The sequence below is a fragment of the Ptychodera flava genome, chromosome 9 (assembly GCF_041260155.1).
Source record: "Ptychodera flava strain L36383 chromosome 9, AS_Pfla_20210202, whole genome shotgun sequence".
Taxonomy (NCBI): Eukaryota; Metazoa; Hemichordata; class Enteropneusta; family Ptychoderidae; genus Ptychodera; species Ptychodera flava.
The window spans coordinates 21,164,885-21,185,870 of record NC_091936.1 but is presented as its reverse complement, the minus strand read 5'-3'; the positions used below and the strand labels follow the sequence as shown (position 1 = coordinate 21,185,870).

Here is a 20,986-nt window from a genome sequence, read left to right as displayed (position 1 = left end):
TATATATATATATATATATATATATATTATATATATATATATATATATATAAGGTTCAGTTTTTTCTCTCGACTGCACGATTGCGCAAATTGCGCATTTTTAGCCGTTATGTGCCCCTAAAAATTTACCCATGGCGCAGAAAGTGCGCACTGAGCAAGGAAGTACATTGCAAATGCAGGCAGAGACATCGGCGTCTGCGTGTGTAAATAGCGACCTGAGGAGGCGCCCTTTGGTTTGGCTGTTCTGAATAGGGGTATTACTACCTCGGTCTAAACGCAGTATCGCCACGGTAAATATCTGCTGTATGGCGTACGTAACGTGGGTTGTACGCTAACTCGATAACAGCCAATAGCCCACTTGCGGTACGGTCCGACTAGCGACTTGCAGTTAGGTACCCATGGAGACTAGTGTAATTAAACGTTGTTGGTTCATATTTTTCTTTGTATAAAAGTTTCTAAAGCAAAACTGGAAACATTGTATCGAAAATGGAGTTCTGGAAAATTCCAGCGTCTGCCACGTTTTGGTTTATTGAAGCGACTAGCTTTCTCGATAGCGATGAAACGCAATCGTTTGATCACTTCGTTCTTTCATGGATCCTCCAAACCCCCAAAGTCGGATCAGACTCCGGCCGAGGGCACTGAAATAAGCGACAAATTGGACAACAAAGACCAGCCAAGTACACCGCAAGCCAAAACACGCCGTGGTGATGATGGTGCTGCATGCGGTAACGCATGGCTGCGGTCATGACCTCGACGCTGATGATACAGACGTAGGGGAGTTTTCCCAACTTTCACCTTTCTCAATGTGATATCAGTTCTGAACAGGGTCTTATGCTAGTGTCTATTTATATATGACTGTCTGCATGAGTCCCTTTCTCATAAAAAAGAACAAAGACTTTCATGCAGACAGCCAAACAGACATAGACTAGTACCACATTCTATCACTACAACCACTTAACCCTGTTGGAAAGAAATAAAAAATACCGAGTTAAAGATTTTTTTGTATGTCATTGATTAAAATTATAACTGCCCCCTTAAATCTCAAAACTGCCCCCTAATTTTGATAGGTGGGGCACAAAATGCCCCTTTAAAGAACATGCAGAGAAAACACTGTATATATATATATATATATATATATATATATATATATATTTATATCTATGATATATATATATATTGTAAAACACATCTTTTTAGTTAGTTGTGAATTTAGCTAAGTCTGTGAATTTGCTAATTCAAGATGCTACTAATGTTTAACTTCTCCCTATATTTAGTATGATTAGGATGTCGTTGTAGCTAAACTAAAAACCTGCTGATAGCAAAGAAAATCCAAAAACTCTAAAACACATGCAGCTAATTCAAAATGATTTACAGTTTCTAGGCATTTCCTCCAAAATTAGGTTGATATAAATCTCGGTATTTTCTGAATAACCTTATTATGCTACATGTATGTTTAATTTTGGAGGAAATACCAATATATATATTTATGATATTTCTATCAAATGTGAATCCTGATATTTTGTGAATAACCTTATTATTATACACTTAAACCATAGTATTTTATATTTAAGGCCCTGTTGTACACTGCGTGGCATGATTGTGAGCAGGCAGGGACAGTGTTCATAGTGTCTGCTTTGGGTACAGAACGAAAATTCAACCATTGCAGTGCATGAGTCAGAAATTTTAGTTCAGCTGCATAATTTTATGCAATGTAACAGATTTTGAACTGATCATCATTCTCTTCTGGACTTAATGATCTTTAGATTTGTATTTTTTTGTAAAAATATGGTGAAACATTATGTTGTTTTCCCAGAGTTTACATAAAACTGTATCAAGGTCAAATAGCATACAAATATACCCTGAGTTATTTTAGGTCAAGAAAAATAAAAAGTTTGTTTCTCATCCTCACGCACGTCAATTCTGACCCGCTGCGTCAACCTTTTGTTTTTCTGCTCATTAGGAAAATGAAAAATACATGATGATTATGCATGGCACAGTGCTGTATAAAACAGAACTGTAAACAAAATAACTGACACTAACATTCCATTTAGAACTGTACACATATGTCAACTCTGCACTAAAAGTCAAACCACAGATACGTTGCTAACAGTGTATACAAAAATACTAAAGTAACACTGCTATTTATCTCTGCGTGCATTCCCATGTTGTTTTTATGTTTTTTGCACGTTCTTGTTGGTTGAAGAATAAAAAAAAATGAAAAAAACCCTCGTCACCGCATCATTTTTGCAATATGTCTAGGATGAGCAACAAACTTTTTATTTTTCTTAGCTTTACTCTCTCTATACTGAAGCTTACTGTACGATGAAATTCCATAGCTTACAGATGTAGGTGTACAATGAAATGAAATACTTCAAGAAAATAAAATTGTATAATCAGTATTATGTTCAATTTTAAGCTGTTTACCTTTGTTTTTCCGACTAAAAGGTCCACACTCACCCCTTAGAAAAAAACGACTTCTGTATCCGGAAGAAAACTTTAAGCACACAACACCATGGTTCCACCCAAACCCATTGTTATCAATGGTCATCTTGGACCTGTTTACAGGGAACTGGGGTGAAAACTTTAAGCACACAACAGCATCAGTAATTATCAAAGATATCATTAAAATTTGTCCTGTACTTACACTGTTGTGACATTCACATTTGTATATATCAATCCTAGTTTCCCTGTACAAATGATTTGGTTCAAAGTGACACTCTTTCCATCATAGATTTCATGGGCCTGAGGGCTTGACACCACATTATTTAATTTCCGATCCTAACAGCATGCAGTTCCATGTCTTTGAACTGACGAGGCAGCTGCCTAGGTTCTCGATGTACATCCCGTGTTCAGACCAAGTACCAGAACCCAAAAGCTCAGTGGTGTTCACAATCAATGAGAGAGTCCAGAGGGTAAGTTGTGTATAAAACTCATGAAAAAAATTTGAAGAGTTCTACTCCATTACTTGCCTGTGTGTTTACAGTTAAAGTGCATTAACCTTCAGTATCTGTATTCAGTACATTTTTGCTTGCTGTGGTTGTCCGTCAAAGGAACTCAGCTTTTGAAGCTTTTGCTAGCACCATCCTTGGAAGTTCAACTTTCTGACAGTGTGTTTTCAACTCTGTCAGTTTGCCCTCCAACAAACAAGGTTCCTCTTTGATTCCATCTTGAAATTTGTCATGAGTCAGTCTTTTTTGTCAATACACGAGATACCACTGCAGTGTGTAGAATTCTCAGTCAAAGAGAATGCTTGCGGGTCAGCGTGGCATCGTGTTGTGATTCTCAATGGTACATTTCAAAGAAGAATATGCCTTCTGGCATGAGCGCATCATCAATAACCCGTGTTGCCGAACGGTTTTGTACTTGATCACATTTCCCCTCTAGCAAAAGAATAAAACCTGAAGATTCTATGCACCTCTTCAGGGTAAAAAGAAAAGACATACAGGTACCGCATGTAGAATTTCTTTAGGCACAGTGAATGCCAATGGCAACATGTCATATTGGCTTTGAGCATATACTTAACTCAACACTGGTTGTCACGAGCATCAAAGAAGACTAGTGTATTCCTCATGATATGTATTTTTTTATTAGTAAGCCTTTTTGCTCAGAAAAGACATGTGAACATCATCATATATACCAAACAGAAAGCAAAATAAGTCGTCTAGTGATGAAAAAACCTTGGTATTCAATGCGTCTTTGCTGTGTAAATTTACAAAAGTCATACAGCAGTGATTTAAAAAGGAGTTTGTTCAGGAGTGAATGACACTCAACATATACACCACAGCTACGTGAGCAAAGCTGTCTTAGAGGTCAACATTCAGTGCAATATCACCTTGCTTCATGTTGTGTTCATACCCATGTCTCCATAGGTGGTGATGTGGATAAATCAGAACTTTCTTTTGCCTGAAGATCTTGTTGTTGAAGGCGCGCTCAATGCAGGATTTATGTCTCTGAGGGGATCAGGACCCTTGTTTATGAAGATGGAACAAAATGGACAGGTCTGTTGAAATAGTAGTTTTCTAGCATATTAGGTTAAAATTGTCTTAGCAGTGCAATTACCGTATTCACTTTGAAATTTATGGATGAAAGGAAAATGAAAATTAAGGGCACAATGGCAAATAAATTGAATGTTACCAGTATTTTAGAAGACAAAAAATATTAGATTTAACATATTTAGATGCAAAAATGTTTGGAACAAAGTAAAAGAATTTAAAGGCATTGCCTTTTTTGCTACTCTTGCCCTACTGTTTCTGTTTAACTTGATCCTCATCAAGAATTGCTATCATCTGTTTTTCTGCAAATTGCGAAATTTGAAATCTGTGTCCTCAATTGTAGTGAAAAGTTGATTAGGTAACATAGACAAATGTACTTATACAAACTCTCAAAGACAGTGGCCGTGGCACACCAATACACCCATACACACACACACACACACACACACACACACACACACACGCATACACAGATACAGCGTCACACACAAATGTATATGGAAACTTCGCAAACCAAAACAGCCAACTCACATTGTGGACAAAGCAAAACACTCATGGCCAAGTACAGTCATATGGTACAATCACACAACAACCATGAAAATATTATAATCATATGAATTCTCTGTCTTCATGGTAGGTCACGCTTAAAACTGATGACATGGATCTAGCTGGTGACATCATTCAGGCCTTGGCAAGTTTTCTGGCCATCGAAGATCTCCAAGTCATGGCTGACTTCCCAATGCACATGGAAGAACTGAAAAATGTTCTCCTCAAGGTTTGAATCACCTAATGTTCACAGTCCTGTGTGCTGAACATGTCAAATTCAAAGCAAACTTGTTCAGCCCACATCACAATTTTATCATGTTCCTTCCTTTTGTTGATTAAATCACAGCAAAGCACACGTACGCTTTTTTGTCCTTCCAGTGGTGCGTGTGTTTTCATTGAAATTAGGCTTTCACATTAAACATTTAAATGCCTTTGAGGAATATATTGGTCTGTATTATCGCAGAGCATGTGCATTTCATGTGTGAAGGAAGAGGACTGTATAGATCACGCTCTTGATGGCACAACTCTTCAGAAAATAATGTCCAGCAGTGTAGCAGCCAGGACGCGCCCTTGTAACAATGTCCCCGAAATGCAACTCTTTGTCCCACATGCTCGCGTATTCCGGGTCACCTTGGGCATACTTACAACTGTTTCTGATTTGGTCTACAAGTAATAGCTGATACTGATAGTGGCCTTCGTTTTTTCGTTTCATTTTGTTTTGTTTTCGTTTTTTAGGCTTATATTTACATACTTTCGGAGCTATGATTAGAAGTAATTAAAATGCTGAACTTTATATATCATAGCTTGCTTGTACTCGGACTGAGCTTTGATTGGCAGCAGATACGGTGTACTGCTACAATTGCCTGAAATTCATGCATAGCGATGTGGTTTTGATAGCTTGAATTTTGTTTTGTGAAACTAATTTGTTACAAAATAATACAAAATTTTGATTGACAACTAATGCATGTTGTCTCCAAAATGTGCAAAATGTCCCCCAGAATAACGGTGGTGGGGCACAGCGTCCCCTGTTTAGAAGTTGTGGCTGCAACACTTATTGCAGTTTCTTAAAATCAAGTGAAACTTCAGCTGATGAAGACTGAGTGTCCAACGTTTCTTAAATTTTTTCGATCTCCGCTCAGGTTGATGAGTTCCATGCAGTACGTCAGAAACTGACTGCAGAGATGGCCGATCATTCCAATCTAATACGAAGCTTGGTTGTCAGAGCAGAGGATGCCAGACTCATGGGAGACATGTATGTAAAGCAGTAGCTGCCTGAGCCCCACAAAAAATTAATGTACCTTCTTTCAAAATTTTTGGCTCAATTCCGTATGTATGTATACCTAAGAGAGCTTATTTGGTCAGTTGGTGGAGTCCGTGTAAGTATCAGTGTTTCCATTAATGCAAAATCCTGCCTATTTTATGCAAAATTGTTCTGAAATACGCAAAGAAGATCATGACTGCGTAGACTAGTACACATTGAGAAATGCCGTCCCGTGACATGTATGTACTTGGCCCGCACTACATTGCCTGAACGTGGTTCAATGCAGGACAAAAATAGAACATACGCACCTGCTAGCAAGTGACATTTATCATGATAATGCAACATTTTAGACGTTAGCGGACCCCAACTCTTTATGAAACATTGTATATCATCATCACAAAGCGTCATGTCAGTCAGTTCTGTACAGACAATGACACTACAGATGCAAAAAATTTGAGAATCGATCGAGTCTACCTTGTTGGTAGCACAATATGTACCTTGCAAATATTACAACCAGGCTAGGTGTAGAAATTATTGTCTTTTGGATATGTAAATCTTGCTTGCAAATTTAAGATGGTAGCAAATTTGAATTCAATAGGAACATTGCTAAAGTGTTAACAGAATGAACAAAGTTGTCAACTTAACTGGTCCCCTTTCCGCTGAGTACTGGTGACAACTTTATCTTTCGTGATTTCCTTATAATTTGATTTTAGCATGTCATTCAACAGCTGAAGGATATATAACCTTTTAGATGGACTAGAAAACTAAAAAATTTGGCTCTCAAAAATGATATGGTAGTAACATAATAGGTAACATGTTTTTTATTCCCACTGTGCATGTTTTGTATTCCCACTGCAGGAAGAATATGAGGAAAGGTTACATGGAGCTTTATGACTTGAACCGAGATTTGATCAATGGATACAAGATCAGATGCAGTAATCACAATGAGTTGTTGAACTGTCTCAAACTTGTCAATCAGACAATACAGAAGGCTGGAAGACTTCGGGGTGAGTTTTTGATGTTGATTACTGCTGTCAGACACCCTGATCTCACCTCCCTAGCTGCTGCATTGGTCAAGTCTCTTAATAAAAACATTAAGTGGAGTTGTTAGTATTGTCAATAAAATAAAGACGGCATTTAGACCCATCAAGAATGAAAATGTACTGTGCAACTGTAAAATCTATGAAAGGATGATGTGAACCTCCACATGACAATGATGTTGGTGTTTTCAAAACAGGGGAGGCATTTCTTTCTAAGACTTACATCATTTGTTGTATTATAATCTGTGCATCATTACAAGAAGAAGACAAAGACCTAAAACAAATGTCATTCACCTCGTCTCAGATCACTTGTCCAAATGACACACCCTCCTGTAAACAAAGTTGGGACTCCTGCCCAGAAGGGTGATGATTGTGGAAAGTTTAAATTCCTACAATATTGGCTGTGTATTTGATAAGTAGTCATTGATGTGTTTTCAACTTTTTGCTTTCTGTTATGGTTTTCTCTTTACACAGTTGGTAAATACAAGACACAAGTCATCACATCATGTAGAGCCGCCATCAAAAACAACAACATCCAGGCATTATTCAAGATTATTAAGGCCGGTTCATCGTAGATGGCACATGTATGAACCGATTTCCCCATCTCTGTACTCACTGGTTTTATGTAGACTGAGCAATTGATTGGTCATAAGAACTGTTACCATCTGACCATTGTTGAACATCCTAAAAATATCGCTACAAATTAGATGGTCACTTTCATTCCAATATTTTGATTTAGCCTGCCCATAATAGATCATATTACTTACCTTACATACATTAACCTCACCACTTTTTATCTTGTGTACAAGGGTAAAATTGCTCATAAGGTAGCACACACCTAAAAACTGAAAGTTTTGAACTTTTGCTGAAACTTACACCTCAAGGGAATATTAGACCCTTCTTTTCCATAATCTCAAGTAAAATTTAGGGGCGTGACTAGGGAAACTTTAATGGTAAAGATACTGATTATTTACTGTTTACTGATATTTGTAATTCAAAATGGCCACTCTCACTATGTTAACTCTATGGAGAAAACTGGATTTTCAATTTTCACAAAAACAACCTTGCTTCTAAATGAATCTACATTAACAGCATGTTAACTGTTTTTCACTCAAAAGCAAGAACGCAACAGAGATGAAGAACCCAAGTATGTAATGTACTCAATTTGGTTTAACACCGCTTTAAACATTCCGACTTATGTAGTGAAAGGTTTGGGAGCCAGACTACCGTAATTCATGCAGGGTTGATCTTGAAAGGGTGTGAATGCAGAGGGTTTAAATTATTTCCTCACTTTTCAGGATGTTCAGAGATCAATTTAATAGCTTTGGAGCTTTATTTTGTCCGCTTGCCACAAAGTAATTTTGTTTTGACAGGAGTACTGCACTGCTGTAGTCAACCCTGTCAAAAAGCAATACTGTCAATTACTTTGCAACTGCAAATTTGCATATGTGCATATACTGTGTTTGTGAATGATGAGATGTGCCAGCCATGTCTAACTATCAAATATCAGTGGCATTACACAGTCTTGGCAGTCTTTTTGCTTCCTCTCTAGATGTGAAATCGGTGATTTCCTTCAGCAAGTAAAAGCGAACAAATTCCTGTCAGGTAGAATGCACCTCAGGTACAGATATTCAGACTCACAAAGTTTTACAACGCTTTTCTGATCTATCAAGTGTGTGGGCTCATTTTTAGGCTCTTGGAGTGAATTAAATTTGTAACTTTTGTGAAAATTGAAAATTTTACTATTCCCCATAGAGTTATAACAGGAATGATGGCAATTTTCAATTTCAAATATTGGTAAATTTAAGATATTTTGTGTATCTAGTACCAAAATTTACATGGTGGCCCCAGACTTTTGTGATGCATGCTTTGTTTAGAGAATGGTTGAAAGTTCTTGAGGAAAGTTCAAGCAAAAGTTAATTTCGAGATGTATACTATCGTAATGGAAGACCCTCAAATGACAGAAGAGAGCAGAGTTAATGATAAGGAGAACACTCTGAGAATGGATAGAGTATTTTTATAAATTCAAGACTACATGGTATGAAGCCTTCTATCCCTGTACTTACATTCATAGAATTAATTTCAAGAGAAATTTATAACCATGCTTGATTTTAAAATCCAATTGGCATTCAAATTACTCTACATTCTAAATAGCCAAACATCAGCGTTTGGAGCATAATGTTTTGAATTTATCCTTTGGAGACAGAAATAAGTAGAATCACTATTTGTGTAAATTATTATATTGCAATGTGGAGAAGCTGTCGTATTTTATATAGGAGTAACAGCATACCTCTGTAAATGTATTTTATTGAGAAAGAAAAAACTGATTCTGCCATAATGTACGACCTTCACTTTGTTCTACAGCTATACACTGTGGTTCCATCCAATAGTAGGGCTCTTTTTGCTAAAGTGTACGACAACAAACTGTCCAAACCTAGGATTACATGTTTTCTTTGTATATATGTAAACAGAGATTTTGAAAAATATTTAGTGTTTTTTTTGTACATTTGTTTTTGCGTGTTATCACTCTGTATTTATCAGGGAAATAAAAGTGGTTTTGTTCTCCATCCAAAAGCCAGGTGTGCATATTGAAGCAAAAATCCCCCAAGAATAGGTTTTGCACAAGCTTTTCACTATTTTAACCCTTCAACTGCTGTAATTTTTACCGCCAAAATTTCGGTGCCACGCTTTACGGGATTTTACGAATTTTTCTGCAATTCTTTTGAAAATTTTGGACCAAATAGTACTTTTCATAGACCCCTAGTTTTTGGTCAACATTTTGGGAAAAATCTGAAAAAAATGTTCGGACCTGAAAAAAATTTTCTGGGTTATATTATTTATAAAGACGACAAAAATTGACTTTGGCACTCAAAGGGTTAATGCATGTCAAAAAAGTTATTCTGTTGATCTTTTTGCATTCATGCCAAGCTTCAGAAAGTTAAAAATACTAATACGAGCCAATCAATGTGCACAAGGTTATTTATGATTGTTGAGATCCTATGATTCTGAGAACAGCATGGATCAAAACCCACGTATCACCCCTGTTGTACAGAGGACATTTTGCCCCGCCTTTTGTTGTCAAATATATAGTAGCACCAATGCAGTCTATTGAAGGTGATCCCTAAGAACTCATGGAAATTAAAACTTGCAGGTGCACCAAGTCTTGTAGATCACTAGTCTTCCACTGCAGGTAGCAGTTTTATTGCTGTTGTTTCCCTTAGAGGACAGTAGAAGTGGAAAGACATACCATATATAAATTGAACAAAAATTACCAGCTGTCGATCCATAACTTGCTGTAATCAAATTTGTATTAACCCACAATTGCACCTTCAATCCTAAAATGCATTTATGAAGGCACACCAGGTAGATATTACAGAGGCACTCCCACAGCTTAGTTGACAATGGCCCGAGTACCGAACGTTCGGATTTTCGGAAGCTGAATTTAGGTGGGCCACCGGAATTCAAAATTTTACTTTTTTGAAGACATGTTTTTGATATCTCGCGATCCGCGTGCAGTCGCCACGTCAAACATCGACCGTTCGCATTAAAAAGATGTGTTTTAAAAATGTTACCAAGGGGGAGTGCCTCTTTAAAATTGTTGTAAAAGACTGAGAAAACATTAATCGTTGTTGTTTGTAAAATTTGTTCATTTGCCTTATTCTTTGCATGCTAGAGCTTGATGTTTAAGTATGGTCCTAAAGTCGTTTGACATCACTATGCAAACATGATTGAAACAGGATTTGTTTCAATGCAGGACCTTGGAGGATTTTATTAGCCAATGACCTTCGTGTTTATTCTCACTTTGAACTAATCGTTTCTGTGCTGATTGCAATTGCAGGCGAGGCTACCGCGTCTTTCATGAGATTAGTTATTCAATGTAACATGGTAAGATTTGATATCACAAGTTTATTATTATGCTATTTGAAGTCCGATATCATGTAATGTCCGACATAAAAGAACCCTTCCTGCAAAGATGTAATGTTCATAAGTATCCTTAAATTTGCGATAGTCATCATTTTGCTTGTGCCTTATCTAAAGAAGAACAATTTTATCCTAAAGGGGAAATGTCATACTTCAAATGGCATTTTTAAAAGCATTACAATGTAATTCTATGTTCCACTACTATTCACAATAACAAATTGATCAGTTTTTGGTCATAAATTCCTCAAACCTCAGTATTGTACCGGACACAAAATTGGGTAAACGAGATGCAAATGAGACAATAAGTATGGGCTGATATTTTTGTTCCAAGCCTGTACGATGATCAAGATGGCGTGTGGTCATGATAAAGCCAAATAATCTGTACTAGCGCTGTTAGAGAAAGAAGAAAACTTACATCTGCATAAACGTGTTTTGTGTGCATAAGAGTACTGTGAGTGACTGTTGGGACTTTATTTTTGGAAGGAATAATATAAATAAAAATGTCTTTGATTACAACGCTTTTTTCTACAAAACATACGATAACTGCGATTTTCTAAGGTATTGAAGAGACATGGAAAAATAACCCCTGACCAATTCGCTTGGGACGAGCCGGAGGCGACTGTGAGACAGGAATTCCAAAGTCATGCAAGACATACAACTCGCGCAAGACATTCTATCTCAGTCCACTGGGGTTTGGGATTATATTAATATTAATAATAGAGTAACACTGGAATTAAAGGGACAAAGTCGCCCATTTTTGCATGAATTTTGTTTGATACGAGATATTATTTATATTGGTTGATATGTTGAAAAATACTGAATAAATGGGTGACCATGCATATATTCGACCCCGGTTTTACACAAATTAAGTGGAACAATCGCAAAAATGAATTAATGGTCATGACCATTAATTCATTTTCGCCATGGTTTCATGTATCGTGTCTAAAACCGGGGTCGAATACACACGTGGTCACCCATTCATTTTGTATATTTCAACATGGCAAACAATATAAGTAATATATAGATATTATATCTCGTATCAAACAAAATTCATGCAAAAATGGGCGACTTTGTCCCTTTAATTAAATATTGCTATGGATCACAAAGCAAACTGCTGTCGAATTAGGAGAAAAAAATCCAAGCTAACGGTATACGGTACAACAAATCAATTTTGTTGAATATGACATTGATTTGATATTTGTCTTTAAGTTGTATTATTGAGAGGAAAAATTATTTACATTATTTCAATGTAAAGATACAAATTTGCAAAATTTATTTATGATCGAAGTCATCGAATGTGGTTTACGGATCTTTCTGAAAATATAATTTATCAGCTTAGAACCTAAGATACTGACATAAAACAGACGCCCTCTTCCAGCCCACTAACACAATGAAATATTTGCCCCCGCAACCGAACTACTTGAAAACACATTTTCCCACGAACAGCTTCATTTGCTTCCTCTCGTATAAACCACTTGTAGTTTTATGACAATTCAAATATTGTCGGACGTTCTCCTGATAAGAGTCACTTGTAGAGTTATGAAAATTCAAGCATGTTCGGTTTGAATGGATACTTGAGCTACATTGTTTTCTCTTTCTTCTTTCTCTCATATATTTTACCTTTTTATATTTATTAGATTCCCAGTGTTTGTATTACCAAACTGCATCCACCGACAATATAGTCATGTTATGTTATGTTATGTTATATTTATTTATTAAAGTGTCATGTGTGGTCTTAAACAGCTTGGTTGCCACACCCAGCCCCAAGGGCTTACAAGACACTAAAACAGTAAATAAGTACATAGATATGAATAGCTCGAAATGTAATTTAAGTATAAGAAGCTTCTCTTCTCATTGAAACTGCATGATAGACATAGAATGCCAATTGGGGTGGATGTCGTTCATTAGAAATTTGAGTTTCTGTTGTACATCTATCAAATACAGAGCACAAGTTTCTGGCTTTACAGAACAATTGATTCCTAATAACATTGTAAAGTGTACAGTCAAAAATAAAATGGAGCTCATCTTCTACTACATTTGGACAAAATCACATAGTCTTTCCTCTTTAGGCACATTCGTGTAACGCCCAGTTTCAATTTTCAGAGGTAAGATACCAACTCTCAATTGTGCTAAAAGTGATCTTTTTGATCTAGAAATGGGAAATTGTAAATATTTCTCCATTCCATATTCCGTCTTAAACATCAAATATGTACGCAATTTGGGCTTTTCACTCAGTTGGGATGTCCAGTTACTAATATACAACGTTTTTAATGCATCTTTAATGACAGGAATACTACAAGCCTCTAAATTGCCAAATTTTTCCTGCAAACCAATTTCTGAAAATAAATCAAACATATCTTTAGCCCAGTTTTTATATTTTAAACTGATATCCAAGTAAAAACTTGCTTAATCATTCTATCATCAGGCATAACTACTAATCTATTCCAGAGTCTTACCATGTTCAATTTATTCCTCAATAGACAAGGGTCCCAACCCATATCTCCATTTATAGCAAGTATAGGGGCAAATTTGTGGACGCCAAGAAATATCTAATCGCTCTGTTTGAATTGACTCACATTTTGAAAGAAACGGTAGCCCCAAATTGCAGAACAGTGCAAAATAGTGCAATAGCAGTGCAATGAGTTTTTCTTCTTCTTCTTCTTGTTCTTGTTCTTATTATTATTATCGACCGTCTCCGAGCAACATTCTGTTGATTCAGGAGACCTTATTTTTAGGTGACCTGATAACATTTGTGAACCTCTAGAATGAAGAGCAGCTGTAACGCCCTTCCCTGTACAGATTTTATCTCGAAGCGTTCCCAACGTGGCCAAGGCGTGTGAAGGTCCTTGACTCAGATCCTCAGATCGTACGAAAAGCAGATCAGAGATAGTGTGATAGCTTCAATTATTTATTGGTTTAGATTTCAATGAGAACAATCGAGAACGGGATATTCCATGGTGTGATTTTATTTAATCTTAAGAAACAATCAAAGACTGGCGGGAAAATTACCACGTGATAACTTTTTTAATTATGTAAGTCTTGAGATGTATTTAACTTTGACGGTCGCCATCTTGTAATAAAGTATAAATTAATTTGGCATTTTTACAGGTTTCTATTGGGTGAATAAGCTTAAGAAAAGAAACTTTAAAAGATCATTTATACCATCAAAGTATGTCCTGCATTATGTTGTGTTTATGCAAAAGCAAGAACATGACATCCATAATTTTCACCCACAACGTTGCCTTGGGAGCGCTGAAAATGTTACATTGCCTAAAAATGTGCCCAAATAAAATGGAAAAGTTAGGTGCAAATATGTATCTTCTGATAGGTGTCTTTTTAGTCCCCACGGACACCGTCCGGGGGGACTTATAGGTTTGGTCATGTCCGTGCGTGCGTCCGTGCGTGCGTGCGTCCGTCCGTGCGTGCGTCCGTCCGTCCGTTCACGCAGATATCTCAGAGATGCCTGAAGCGATTTCATTCAAACTTGGTACAAGGATTACTTCATATGTCATACAGATGCACGTCGATTTGTTTTGTGATACGATCCAATATGGCTGCCAGGCGGCCATTTTATTACGATTTTTTCATGTACAGAGCCATAATTCAGGCATGTTTCAACTGATTTTATTCAAAGTTGGTACAAGGACATTGACCAATGTCATAGATATGCACGTCAATTCTTTTTGTGATACGATCCAATATGGCCGCCTTGCGGCCATTTTGTTACGATTTTTTCATGTACAGAGCCATACACAGGCATATCTCAACCAATTTTATTCAAACTTGGTACAAGGACATTGACCTATGTCATACACATGCACATTGACTTGTTTTGTGATACAATCCAATATGGCCGCCGTGTGGCCATTTTATTACGTTTTTTTCATGTCCAGAACCATAACTCAGACATGTATCAAGCAAATTTATTCAAAGTTGGTACAAGGAGATTGACCAATGTCATACATATGCATGTAAATTGTTTTGTGATACGATCCAAGATGGCTGCTGTGCGGCCATTTTGTTATGATTTTTTCATGTACAAAGCCATAACTCAGGCATATTTCAACCGATTTTAATCAAATTGGTACAAGGACATTGACCTATGTCATACATATGCACATTGATTTGTTTTGTGATTCGATCCAATATGGCCACCATGTGACCATTTTATTACGATATTTTCATGTCCTGAACTACAACTCAGACATGTATCAAGCGAATTTATTCAAAAGTATTTTTATCACAGACCTAATGAAGAGGACTCTATCCTCTCTGAGGACCTGTAATCAAAGCACCCATTAACAGTGGGGACTGTGTCATCAACGATGACTTGTTTTCTTTAGTGCCAGCTTGCCACCGTCTTTTTCAGCAAAATCGCCTCTTTTAGAGTTTATGGTAAAACAACCTGAGGTCGTATTTATTTTCTACTGACGTACGCTCGGAATCTTATTTCTCACTAAAATCCTCCAGATTATAATTGCGATTACTAGAAAACTCGCAAACTGATTTCGGACTACAACTATTGATGGAAAAATACTTAAACATAAAATGATAGGAAAAACATGTAGATTGTATTTTGACATCTGATTTTGGTTGGCATGAACATATAATTCCATTTGCAACCAAGCTAACAAAACTCTGTGTGTTTTTTCTGTTTTGGATCCATATACACAAATTGATATCGTTCATGTTGAAAAAGCACATAGACATGGTGCTTCATTCAATAGGTACTGTAATGGTATCCAATCTAGTGTCAATGACATGTTACAGAAATTACAATGGAATTCTTTAGAACAACTGCAAAAAGAGTCGGGACTTGCAATACTTTTCAAAAATGAGTGCAGGATTAATAGCTTTGATACATACAGATTTCTGAAATCTCTAAACATGTTCACCAGGCACTCCACGCCTCTTCGGTTGTGCACGACATGCAACATCTTCAGTTTGATGAAGGTAGCTAGGTTCGGAAGAAGAAGATCCCCGAAAGTCTAATGACTATCCCTAAACATATGTGTCGTGCAGTTCAAGACCTTGTTAGCCGAGATGCTATTAACTGAGAAGCATCTTTCAATTTCCAATGTCGCCTGTAGACAAAGTATTCTCCTATGTAATGTCAAGACGGTTTAATTGTGCACGCTGAAGTAAGTGGGCCTTGTCTGGATTGTATCCACCTGTCTGTCAATTGGCTCATAGTAACCTAAATTACCCGAGGAAGATTTTTCATTCAAATAATAATAATAATAATAGTTTATTCTTCTAAAGCGTACAACATAGAAATACACCATCTCTTACGCTGTACAGTTAAAATCTGAATAAATACTTTCACAATACAATAAAACACTATACAATACATACAATACTTTGGTTCACTAGAATTTAAAAAAATACACAAAGGTAAAAAATTCAAAATTTAAAATACACTTCGTCAATAAATAAGTAAAAAAAGCTGTTTTAAAAGCGTACGTTTTGACCTGCGATTTAAAAATTGTTAAAAATGTTGGTTGATCTAATGGCCTCTGGTAGTTTATTCCACAGCTTAGGAGCACCACAGACAAATATGGACAGACTGGAAACGCGGCATGCCTTTTGTTCCATGGTCGTCTCGGCAGACTATTGCCTTTTCATATTAAAATGAGCTTCAAAGGTGTTAAACTTTTTGGAGGCTTTGTTTGTGGTTGATAATTGCACGAGATTATGCGAAAAATACTACGAGATGGCATCGTACTGCCAGTCGCATAGCAACCATAGTTACTTTGTGAGCTCTCAGGACAGAAACACTGCTTCACGCCAATCGAAACATAACACGCCAGCAGTTTCATAAACATGTCCTTCCTTGACGCATGTGTAAAGGACGGTATGACTTGCCGTAAACCATTGAGTAAAACCAGACAGTATCGATAAAAGACTTTCAAATTTGGTTTAAACACACTCATTATATATTCATAAAAATATGAGAGGAATTTTTAAAACGGTAAACTCACTTTCCTGAAGCTCAAAACACTCCCGTTTTCGCCAGCACGTCAATTCCGCTCAGCACAACAGCAACACAAACTTTGTCGAACATACTTTCGCTTAACAATTGGCGAAAATCGAAAATTACTAAAGGATGCATGGTCGGCACTCTTCGGAAAAGAGAGGCGAGAGCAACCTGAGGCGAGGCGAACACGGATGGGTTACGTAACCGCCTCACGCCCTAGACAATACCCGTTGCGAGTCGGGCTATGTTTGTCTGTGGGAGCACACACTGAGAAAGCTCTGTCTCCATAACTCTAATTAGTCCTAATTTTTGGCTGAACTAGTGATACACTGGAATTACTCCTCATGTTTTCTCTTAACGGCATCCTGACAGTTATCAGTTCAGTGAGGTAGCGCGGCGCCGTGTTACAACGGATGATTTTAAATGTGAGACAAAGAATTTTGAATTGAATTCGCTGCTCTCACTGGCAGCCAGTGAAGAGCCTGCAGGACAGTAGTCATGTGACACCTATCCCTCACCCTAATCCTGGCTACCAGCCGAGCAGCAGAAAGTAAGTAAGCTATTACAGTAATCAATTCGAGACGTCACGAAAGCGTGAACCAATTTTTCTGCAGAATGCTGATCCAAAAATTTACGAATTTTTCCTATTCTCCATAGGGCGTGTGAATCAGCACTACACACACTAGCCACTTGTGGTGATAATGTAGCACCAGAATCTAGAATGACACCAAGGTCACGGACTTTATCAGATGGTCTCACAAAACTTTCACCAATCCGCATATCGGGTGCCAGCCCCCGCACTTCGCTTTCCCTGTTCTTGGACGAGAACCAGATTATTTCGGTCTTCGAGTCATTGGATGCGAGCAAATTTGCTCTCGTCCAATGACGGATCTCGTCCACACACGCCTCAATAGAAGCGGTGACAGAGCTTGAGGGGGACTCACACATGATATACAGTTGCGTGTCATCAGCAAAAATTACTGTCTGAAGTCCATGCCGGACAATAATGTCTTTAAGTGGAGACACGTACAAGGTTAACAAAGAGGGCCCCAGTACCGCCCCCTTTGGGACATCGAACTTGAGCACTTGCGCGTTTGACACCATCGAGCCACCAATCGAGATCTGCATGCTGCGTCCTCCCATCCATGAACGACCTGACCCAGTTAGTACTGGCCCCTCAAAACCAGACTTATGGCGCAGTCTTTCGGTCAGGATATCATGGTCGATGGTGTCAAACGTAGCTGACAGATCAAGTAAAATCAAACAACATCAACCCGCCTATTGAGAGAGAGAGCATAATATCGTTATGCACTCGGAGGAGTGCCGTCTCAGTACTATGGCCCTCACGATAGGCGGACTGAAATCTGCCAAACAAGGAGTTCTCACCAAGATATTTTGTGAACTGTATATGCGCACATTTCTCAATAAATTTATCCAGAAACAGACAGTTAGATACTGGTCGGTAGTTTTTCAGTTCGTTTCGGTCAAGACCGGATTTCTTATTAAGAGGTCTGACTATGGCCGATTTACAGTCTTGTGGAAAGGTACCCCTCGCGAATGACTCATTAACAATCGTCGCCAACAATGGCGCTAAAGACTCAATACAATCCTTAACTAGACTAGTAGGCATTCTCCAGTGTTAATTGATCAAGACAAAACTCTTCACTGCTGGACCACGCACTTGTTGTATCGAGATGGTTTGATATTGCAGTTCGAGGAGACCTTGTCTGGACTACATCCATGTATCCACCCACCTGTCTAATAACATAAGTCCCTTATGCCTGAGGACACTTTTTCATTTTTGTATATTGTTATAAATGTGTACTCTACTGACACTGACAATATCATGTCTCCCTTCGCGGCAAAATTTAAAGTTATTGGCCCCGTCTTCAGTATGGCGCTAATCCCTTCATATTAAACGTTATACACTATTCCCTCCCCCTTCGTCCAATAACATAAGTCCCTTATGCCTGAGGACAATAATTTAACTTTGCATGTTTCTATCAAACTGTTCGCTACTGACACTGTGAATATCATGTCCAACTTCGTGGCATAATTTAAAGTTATAGGCCCCGCTTTCGGTATGCTACTAGAGCTCATGTAGTACCGATTGTACTTAAAGCCCTCCCTCTTCGTCCTATAACACCAGTCCCTTAGGCCCGAGGACAATATTTCTTTTTGTGCATATTGTTATTAAAGTATTCTCTGCTGACACTAGGAATATCATGTCCCCTTCAAGGTATCAGTGGTAGTTAAAGGGGAAGTTCACCAAGGATGATTTTTACATGTGTGGTAGCTCTGTGAAATAAGAAATTTAAAGAAGATGAGTTTAAATTTGCTGATAAAACCAACATTACTACAATATCCTATTCTCCCAGATTAGTTCAAATAATGCAAAAAATAGTTGCGTCAAATGATAACGAAAAATATCTTCCCTTTGTAAAATATGTCACTGCATCGATTCAATGTATAATGAAATAATTAGTGCATGCTAGTTCTCATATATATATATATATATATATATATATATATATATATATATATATATATATATATATGTATGTATGTATGTATGTATGTATGTATGTATGTATGTATGTATGTATGTATGTATGTATGTATGTATGTATGTATGTATGTATGTGTGTGTGGGTGTGTGTGGGTGGGTGTGTGTATGTGCGTGCTAATCCGAAAACTGTGACTGAATGATCATAGTACAGTTCGTGGCCGGTGTGACACATTTTATGCAATTGTGAGCCCGTGTCTTAGTGCAAAAACATACTGACACCCCTCAATTGAGCATTTCAAATACATGGTATCGCCCTCCCAATTACCAAAGTAGAAAATAGGATGACCCCAATGGACCCACTCTCTATGCTGAAAAAACTGACCAGTCTCTTAACGAAAACAATACAACAATTACACTGCTTTGCCCGCCATGGTTTGTTGATCAGAAGGTCAAACAGTCTTGATGACGCAGGGCGTATACCTTGCAATACTAATAAGAAACGAGTCCTTAAAGCGCTTCGTGAGACGTATCCGAAGACGGCATGTCATAAATGAAGAATATCTTACACAGGATATAAACACAGCAAGTACAGTGTATTACAAATTGCAGTTACATAGATATTACACTTTGAAGCAATTCAATGAGTTTTTCACAAAAATGTCAAAGGTGAAGTATACATGAACTGAGCGCAGTGTCCTGCTCAAAATTTAGGGAGCCGTCATTATTTACGGCCTGGGGATTGGAGGAATTTCATAGGAAACTCTGAAATTTCGAGTTACTCCTTGCCAACCCTGATGAATTTGAGTAACCCCCTCTCTAACACAGAAATTTTGACTGAAACCTCCCCCCTCCCACTTAGGAAAGTTAAATATCAAGACATGTATTTGGAAAATTTAGACTAATACTGCAACGGTAAAGACCTTTCATATCCTGGTACCCTGCTACATTATCATCGGTTATCTCATAACGGTTGAAAAAGGTGAAGCCAACAAAATGAAATTCAAAGTCACAACAAAATGTAGATTTAAAAGCTCATGCTATAACCAGTATCCAACCATGTGGTATTGTTTAATTGGGATGTGTATCATGACAGGGTTTTCATTAAAGTTCCATTAGCTGTATCTTCCAGCAATTTTTCCGTTAGTTTTGATTGAAATGATCGCTGGCTCATGTTGAATAACCTGTCAAATAACAGCGAATCGCATGTTATTCGGAAACATTACGTGCCCTACAACTAAATAACATGTGATTTTACAACGAAAATTTCAATTTTTGTCCGGACAGAAATACAAACTCTGTTGACACGCGGATTGCAACGTAGGCATTTTTCTGCACCTGCGCGAGCCATTTACAGCAATTTCAAAATAAATATTCATTACTTATGCCCGGTACTTACGTCGTAGTCCATTGTCCGACGAGTAGGTTGCGTAGCCAGATGTCTGGCAATCCACGACGCAATGTTGTTTTGATCCCGCAATAAACGTGAACTTGTACATCTGGCGTGATCGCGGCGTCACCATATCTGGGTTCTCTCCAGCACGCTGAATATGCCAGACGTCAACAAACGAGCTCGGAAGGGCAACACGTTTGAACAAAAATTAGCAGTTTTATGTGGCTATAACATCACTAATCATGTTTGTTTCTTCGTAAAACAACATTTTGCAACAAATATGAGCCTCCAACATGGAATTTTACGAGGTAAAAAACGGTCAAAAGTTACAAATAATGGCCCTTTAAGATA

At 37.6% G+C, this 20,986-nt stretch overlaps 1 protein-coding gene across 1 annotated transcript in view; it reads left to right on the top strand.

The window, feature by feature from the left end:
- The window catches only part of LOC139140321 (BBSome complex member BBS2-like), a 28,979-nt gene extending 19,567 nt beyond the window's left edge, over positions 1–9,412 (top strand). Inside the window, exons 13-18 of the mRNA XM_070709479.1 lie at positions 2,785–2,911; positions 3,869–3,997; positions 4,629–4,766; positions 5,677–5,789; positions 6,657–6,805; positions 7,313–9,412. Coding sequence (XP_070565580.1) covers positions 2,785–2,911; positions 3,869–3,997; positions 4,629–4,766; positions 5,677–5,789; positions 6,657–6,805; positions 7,313–7,413 — 757 coding nt within the window. The 3' untranslated portion in view covers positions 7,414–9,412. The remainder of the gene's footprint in view (positions 1–2,784; positions 2,912–3,868; positions 3,998–4,628; positions 4,767–5,676; positions 5,790–6,656; positions 6,806–7,312) is intronic.
- The last annotated feature ends 11,574 nt before the right edge of the window (positions 9,413–20,986 follow it).